Below are 8,317 nucleotides of genomic sequence, written 5' to 3'. Positions count from 1 at the left end.
AGAGAGGGCCTGTGCCTGTGTGAAAGCATGCCAGGGGTGCAGGAACTCAATGGCTTTGTCTGAGTTGTATTTTAAGCTTGTCATTGGGGTAGCTTTATTTTACTCAGGGCCTGGCCAAGTTTTTCACTTTTTCTCTCACTCTCCAGATAAAGGAGGCTCAGGACTTTGTTTTGATATGCCTTCATAATCCTTTTTTTTTTTCTTCTTCTTTTTGATAATACAGGTTAGTCTAATTACACAGCAGACTTGTTGATAATGTAATTTGACTGTTCTGAGTATTGGGGATTTCTCTCCCAGCCCTGTCGAATTCGTGTGAGAGGTTTGTCTAGACAAGGAAATATAAGCACAAATTTGACAACCAGTACAATGCACGGAACAATGAGGGAGAGCATATAGACATTTGGAAGATACCATCTGTACGATGAGGGGCTCAGGAACCGGTTTCCACCGAAAACCAATGTGTGTGCAGTGCACAACACCAGTGTCACATATCCCAGTTTGGACTAGGGGAGAAAAAGGAAAGAAAGAAAGAAAGAAAGAAGTGTAAATTAAACCAGAACAAATGCAATTTACAGGACACAATAAGCTTTGTGGAATGTGCCAACTTTGGGACTAATTGGGGACTGCTGAAATGAAACTTGTTTATGTAATATAAAGGCTCTTACTGTTTTTTAATGAAGATTCATTCAAATGGATCTAGGTGAAACACACTTCTTTGTTTTTTTTCTCCATCAACAATCCTGATATTTTTGCTAGCTCACACATACTTCCTAGTGGTTGTCATATTTGTGAAAATGCAGAGAAAATGCTGAAATTCAGTGGAGAGATCCAAGCTTTTATATGCTCTAGTGCTAATCCATCCAGAACTACCACACTGTGCAAGTTTTTGGCCTTGATAAAACATTCATTGATAGTAATTTCCCCTTCCCTTGCCTCCCCTCCCCTGCCAGCCCAGCTCCTGCAGAGGCATGGCAGCTTGCATCAAGCTTCCTCCAAACGGGGGGCTGAGATTATAGTGTTACCTAGGATAGCCTGTTTATAGGCACAGCCATTTTTAGAGTCTGCAGAAACTGCAGATTCTCTTTAGATGCTTGGCATTGAGAGGATCTGAGTTATAAAGTCATTTTTCAGACCCATTTTAACTGAATTATCTTGTGGACCAACACAATTATCCCAATAAATGGCTAAAATATTTTGTGACTTAGTATAACTGTGGAATTTGATAATTCCACAATGTCAGCTTTCTGTTTGCCATTTAGGAGCTCAGGTCTTCCCAATTTTCTCTTGTTAATGCAGTAATCCCAGTTGTACCATAAGCAGTCATCAGAGCAGTTGTGTTTTTTTTACAGGTGAGCTGTATAGCTGTGTAGATTTTTTTTCACCGTGTGATGGTGGATAGTGCACACATCACATTTGGAGATACTAATGGAGGAAAGCCCTAAGTCTCTAGTACACCTGCCTGTGGTCATAGTTTATAAGGGAAGAAGGTTTTTTAAAATAAGTCTCTTTCTTACCTGTACAAATCGAAATTCTCTCCAGTTGACATTGTTGCTGACTGAAGGCAAGGAAGTTATTCCCAGAAGGACAAATAAAAAAAATCCTAAAATCCCCAAAGCCAAATAAGAGTCACTAAGCCAGGCATTAGTGTTGTTGAGCGGTTCTGTTTCATTGTTCAGTGCCTGAAGAAAAGAAGACCAGGTATATCTTAGTGATAGCAGTTTTCAGATCAATATGCAGAAAAAAATATCCTTTAAGGTAACTAGGAGATAAATGTTATTCATTAACTCTCTGAAAATCATCGGAGATTTACTTTGAAAGCCTACTCAGAAAGCAGAAGAGGCGTTATATTACATATAGTTTCCATGTACCTATAATTGTGGTGCATGTTTTATGCTGCTGTAGACCTACTGTTAAGGACAGGTATGTGATCCTTTGTTGTTAAATAATGTCAGAAAGCCAAAATATGTGCCATAGTTAAAAGTATACGGAGAAATAGGGAAATAAGTTTATTTAAATCACTCTTAGTGTTTACCTTTTCCCTGCTTATTTTATTAATATGTAAACTATCTAGGAGGAGGCCAGAAATCCCCTCAACTCAACATAATATCAACAAACTTTGGATATACCAATGGTTGAAAGGAACACAGAAACTAGGAAAATAACCCTATTGTAAAGAACATTAGACTATTCACATGAATTTCTGAAGCTCAAGATAGAAGGTAGTATTTGTAACAGGGCCAGAAGAAAGCAAGACATAGAGCAGGGAAAAAAACTTACCTGGGAGATGATTTGACTGCTGATTCTCCATCTTACAAAGGAGCGAATTGGGATAACAAGAGTGTACAAAACATGCAGAGAAGCAAATGCCAAGGCTACTAGTCCAAGTTGTTTCCTACACAGCATCCATTTGTCCAGCCAGTCTGGGAAACGGCGATATTTGGTGCCTCTGTATAACTGAATAATTGCGGCAAGTACACCAGGAAGATAAACCAAGGCAAGAAGGATGAGTGCCAATATAGGGCAGATCCGATTTGGAATGGAAATTGCAATAAAAAATGAAAAGTCTTTGTTTTCATAAACATAAGGGTAAATTACATCACGAGTCAAACAGTAGAAGAAGAAGAATGCGGTTAGGCCAAGGGACAAAAGGATGGGAAACTTCCACATTGGAAAGAGCTGCAGAGGGTAATTTTCTATTTCCTGAGCAGCCAAGAGGGATCCCTGATCTAGTGGAGTGAGACCCAGTGCACGAACAATATCCATCACCTTTTGTTTAGCTTCCATGTCATCTCCACAGACAAACACCTGCAGACAAAAATTAGACAGACTTTTGTGACATTCTCTACTACCGTCCTGCCTGGATATGGACGATGAGCACAAGCTTCCTAGACTACTTGTTGGCTTCCCTGCGGGCCTTAATTTGTACAGGCAAAAAGTAGCCTATAGGTACTTTCTTGGCCAACAAGTCCAAGCACTAAGAATATGAATCTTTTCTTTGGGGAAGGAGATTGTTTCAAGTGGCAAAATTTTGTATCTGAAAAGAACAATGTATAACACACTTAGTACAAGTCTTTGCCTAGAAGACTTGACATACTCTTCTGAAGACCTGCAAGTACTTTGTAAGCACAAGATTTTATAGAAGTAAATAGGAGCAAAATTTTCACTAGGAGTAAATAGGAGCAAAATTTTCAATTGCTGCTACAGTGGTCCGTAAGTACTCCAGGGAACTGGGGACAGAGATCTTTAAAACATGATTGCCCTGTCACAAAAGTAAATATTATTTCTTTCCAAGTCTAGTAAAATAGTGAAGAATCTGTCTTTTCTGTGAGTGTGCAAGACAATACTCCTTTTGGAACTGGGAGAAAGGGGGCAATTTCTGCTCTCGTTGATATGATGAAGGCTTGCAGAGTCTAGGCTTGGAAGTCCTTGGGTCTTTAGTTTAGCCAAAACCATTTATCTGTCAGCAGAAAGCAAAGCTAGCAATGGTTTGAGTAGCTGGCTGATTTTATGCATTGTACAAGAGCACTGTCAGAGCAGCAGAAAACAGGGTAATAATAAATGATTTGTCTTCAAGTAAGCTGCTGTGTTGCTTTCTATGACCGGCTCTGCTCGCTGGCCTGTGGTTAAGGAGCTGGTTAAAATGGTTTGCACACACTGTTGTTGTGTTAAACTTCTGTGGTGATGGATTCTGATTTAGAAATTTTTTATTAATTTATTCACCTTCCAGCTCACTTCTGTTGCCCATACTCATTCTATTGCCCCATCATATCCCTTGCCTCCCTTTTTTTGCTCTCTTCATTTTATTCTTGCTTTGATATGTTCCTCCTATCTCCTTTCTGCTTAACTTCACAATCCCGGTGAACGACTGATGCAACCCTCATTTCCTCCTGATTTGCTCTCGCTGTCTTTGTAGCTCTGCTATCTTTCTTTCCTTGCTTCTCTAGTGTCTCCAAACACCTTACTGAGTTCGGAGGCAAGCTATTGATATTCCTTGTCATGCCATATTACAAGCCAAAAGTAAATTTTAGCTCACATTTAATTTGAAATGGGCAATTGTAGTGAAAATACCATCTGACACCCTGTCTGATTTGTATGTCCTGTATGTGTTTTGTCTAGCTGTTAAGAAGACATATGATATATAACTCTATGACGTAGGAAACCCCCGTTGCTCAGTCTTACCTGCCGGCTTGCATCCAGTGTGCCCGACTGCAAGGCCCAGGCTGACACGGTGTTAAAGGCTTTCACAACCTTAGCACCGGGCACCAGCTGAGCGAGGTACTCTGCGTTGGATTCAGGATACTGGTTTATTTTTAAGTTGTTGCTTACGTCCACCAAGACTTTTCCACGGAGAGTGTCTGCTAGTGGTGTAAGGAAGTTGTAATGTTGCCTCTGGATTGCTATAATGATGATGGCAGCTTTCTGCGCTGCCTCTGCATGGCTCAACACCTCTGCATCCTTGGGAATCAGGTTGGATGTCTGTGTGCTCCGGCTTCCAAACACGAGGGGGTAGCCGGCCTGAATAATTTTATGCCCCAGAGCTCTTCCAAAATCTCCAGTTCCAAATATGCACACTGTCTCTCTTTTGTTAGAAGTGTTAGAGGCCAAAGCCATTATGTTGGAAGAATTTTTATTCATCTGTTAAAAAAAAAAAGTAGTAGGAACAAACTAAGCAAAACATCAATCTCTTGAAAATGAAAGGTTAGCATCCACTCTGGCTATACAAAATAAATATCTGAGTTTTCTTGCCTCTTAATATGCTTCCTGCACGCTCTTCTGAATACACACTCTCAGAAGATTTCTGTACGGTTTTTAAAAAACGTTTCTGGATATTCACCTCTCCATTTCTTATGGCACCCTCTTTTCCATCCATTTTATGGATTTTAACATTCAGTTGAACTGTTGCAGGTTTCCTCTCTCAAAGGGAAAGCAGGAGGAAAAGATACAGGAGCACAGAGAGCAAGGGTTGCACATGTTTCAGAGTAATTTCTGCTTCCTTATGCTATTGAAAAACATTGAAGAGGAGTGTGTTTCTAATCAGATTAGAACCTGGAAGGTCTTTTATAAAATATCTGAGAAAGAGATATTATAAAAGGTAGCTACAAACCTATCTGTTGTCCTCAGTATTTCCTTAATACAACTAGTCAATGCCAGTTTGTTTCCTGACATTCCTGAAGAATGTCCTGTGAAGCATTTGGACAGTGGAATTGGAATATTTCATGTTGAACATTTATTTTTGATATTTATGTATTACTCATAATAAAATTCTCTTTGATGTGTTTATCTATCCTCCTTTATCACTGTACCTGGAAGCTTCAAAGTCTTTAATGTATTATCCATGCCATAGCAGTACGTACTCTCTGTACTTGCAGAGTGAGACCCATGATAGAAATAGAAAATCAAAACGGTCTGTTCCAAAGGTCTTGCAGTAGGTCCACATGCGTTGTCCTCACTTTACAAAAGGTGAACTCGGACCAGAAAACCTAAGGCCCGAAGGAAGACCTCCAACAGGAGATCTTGAGAGACCCCTGTCTTGGACTGGCCAGCAATTTAGTACTTAGAGCAGTCATTTAATTTGCAGGAGCCCTGATTCAAGTCTTTCACTGCATTGCAGGTAACTGTCTTAATTAAAGCTATAGGAATAACTGATTTTCCAATTTGCAGGAAAGAAATGCATGAAATGGTTAGCTAGACGCAAAACAATTGCTTTGCTACTGCTGTTTATTAACCCTTTGCTTACATTCTTCTGTGAAGCACCGTTCAGAATGAAACTCTGTCATTTAAAAACACTGAGATTATGTTCTTTACTTTCTTTTACATTTTTCTCTAGACAGAACAGTTTTTGCTTTTTAAAAATCTGGCATGATTCTAAATTGCATTTGTTTGGTGAATAAAAAAATCAAGCCTGAACTTCCCCCTACCCTGCTGTGACCTAGAGTTAAGGGCTGTGAGTCAGGGATGCACACATCTTTTTGGCCTGTGCTGTAGGGTGTAAGCTTCGCTAGCAAGATAGGTAGAAAAATGCTTATTCTGAGAATCATATGTGAAGATTTTGGCTTGAACTAGCTCTGTATGTAGCTAGCTAGCCCTCAGTTGGCATCAGTGCCTGCTCAGCATCATTCCTGCAATGAGCTGTGGGAGCCATGGGATTTAGAGAGCTGCCAAGGGAGTTTGCTTCTGGTCATTAGGGGAAGGCATCAATTCAGGCAGAGAAGGGCCCGAGGATCTGTGTGCTCATGGCCTTTGTGGCTTGTGCAGGTCCCACGGGAGGCTTTGCAGCGCAGCAGGGTGTTAACCCCGGCTCTCCTGAAGCTGCAGTCCCAGCTACCCAGCTGGACTCTGTGTACTTCGTCAAGTAACACACTGAGCATGAAAACAGATCCTCAAAGGGACCCATCTGAATAGCTCTTGCATATTTGTGTGCTCTGACAAATGCATACAAATGCAAAGTCCTTTGACATATTTAAAAATCATTCTCTGAGGGCTTTATTAATGTCCCATGAGGCTCTAATGTGACTAAAGCTATAAAATTCCTTTTTGGGGATAGTCTGTATTTCAAAAAGAACAGAAGAGTTGTGCATGTAATATTAATAAATGGTCCAACTCAGTCCCTAATAAGACTCAACTTTCCTTTCTTAATTTTTCTTTTTAACAAAGTAGGCTCCTGTCTAAAATGAAAAGTAAAACTCATTTGTAACACATGATTGTCCAGCTGAAAACTTCTGTATTTGCCCTCAAGAAATCAGCAAGTTATTGCTGAGTGAACTATGCAAATCATTCTCCTCTCCAAAGTAAGACTGGAAAAAAACAAAACTCAAATGGATGTTATCAGGTAATATATTTGGTAGATTGGTTAAAATTATGTTTTGTTTGAGCTTATAAAAATATTTAATATAGAAATGGATCCACCAGCAAGAAATAAGTCTATAAAGTGCTTCCATTGTTCAGTAATACTGAACAGCTCATTTGCTAGTGAACACTGAACTCATCTTGCCAGAAAAGAGAAAAAGAGGGAGATGAAAACAAGAATTAATGTAAGGAACATTCTTTTTTTTCAAAATACAGTTTCTTGGACCAGTATCTAAGATGTAAAGGAGAAATGGATCCACCAGCAAGAAATAAGTCTATAAAGTGCTTCCATTGTTCAGTAATACTGAACAGCTCATTTGCTAGTGAACACTGAACTCATCTTGCCAGAAAAGAGAAAAAGAGGGAGATGAAAACAAGAATTAATGTAAGGAACATTCTTTTTTTTCAAAATACAGTTTCTTGGACCAGTATCTAAGATGTAAAGGGACTTGTACAAGGCAGTGAATATTATTCCATAGAAAGCTGAAGAGAGTTAAAGCTGCCTTTAATACTTGTGGTCTAATTTATGTTAACACCATTTTTAACAAGAGAGACAATTTGCTTGAATAAAGTAAGCAGAATTTACCTTTTCATTTAAAGAATTAAACAGGGATGCCTATAGCTGTTATGATGGAACACATTATATATTAGAAATAAACTGGTCAACAATGAATTTTTTAACAAATTAAGTATATTGTAAAACTGATATTAACTTAGTAGTGCACCTGCTACTTCTGAAAATCACATGTAAGACAAGGCAAGTTTGCTTTTAAATCCCAGGCCTTCTGGACCATGCCTCCTTCTAACAAAGACAGAAATTAAATTAATTTTCTCCATTGAATCCTTTTTTTCCTTCCTTCCAACATGCCTTTGTGCCAGCTGGCTGTTGTTGAACTAAAAGAAGGTTGTGGGCTTTGCAGTGAACTTCTGGAGGTTAATTCAGGTGGTAGGTTATGAGCACATATACAGCGCATAGATAAATTCTGGCTTTACTGTGTGTATTTGAAGAAAATGTGGCCTCTGATGGCAGCTGGGTGGGTGTAAAGTCAAACCAAGGAAAATGGCCTCCCAGAGACCATGACAGCGATAGCTGCAATGCAGGAAGATATTAATTTTCTATAGGACAAGGTGTTTTATTGTCATACATCAGTGTGAAAGATGGAAAGCAGAAGTACATCACAAGGGACACAGGGCCAATCTGGTATCTGAGAGCTCAGCCCAAAGGCTGACACTGGGGTCTCAGTAACCAGCCTGTCCTGGTTTCGGCTGGGATAGAGTTAATTCTCTTCCTAGTAGCTGGTACAGCGCTGTGTTTTGGATTTAGGGTGAGAACAATGTTGATAACACACCGATGTTTTAGTTGTTGCTAAGTAGTGCTTACACTAGTCAAGGACTTTTCAGCTTCCCATGCTCTACTGCCTGAGAAGGCTGGAGGTGCACAAGAAGCTGGGAGGGGGCACAGCCAGGACAG

The 8,317-nt window shown here is 39.6% G+C and overlaps 1 protein-coding gene across 1 annotated transcript in view; it reads right to left on the bottom strand.

Moving 5' to 3' along the window:
- Positions 1-233: 233 nt before the first annotated feature.
- The window catches only part of STEAP4 (STEAP4 metalloreductase), a 20,420-nt gene continuing 12,336 nt past the window's right edge, over positions 234-8,317 (bottom strand). The window contains 4 exon segments of the mRNA XM_009275684.1: positions 234-503; positions 1,515-1,679; positions 2,278-2,805; positions 4,180-4,635. Coding sequence (XP_009273959.1) covers positions 234-503; positions 1,515-1,679; positions 2,278-2,805; positions 4,180-4,635 — 1,419 coding nt within the window.

This window comes from Aptenodytes forsteri, unplaced genomic scaffold (genome assembly GCF_000699145.1).
Source record: "Aptenodytes forsteri isolate BGI_AS27 unplaced genomic scaffold, ASM69914v1 Scaffold172, whole genome shotgun sequence".
Lineage (NCBI taxonomy): Eukaryota > Metazoa > Chordata > Aves > Sphenisciformes > Spheniscidae > Aptenodytes > Aptenodytes forsteri.
The sequence above is the reverse complement of the archived record's forward strand: the minus strand, read 5'-3'. Positions and strand labels throughout refer to the sequence as shown.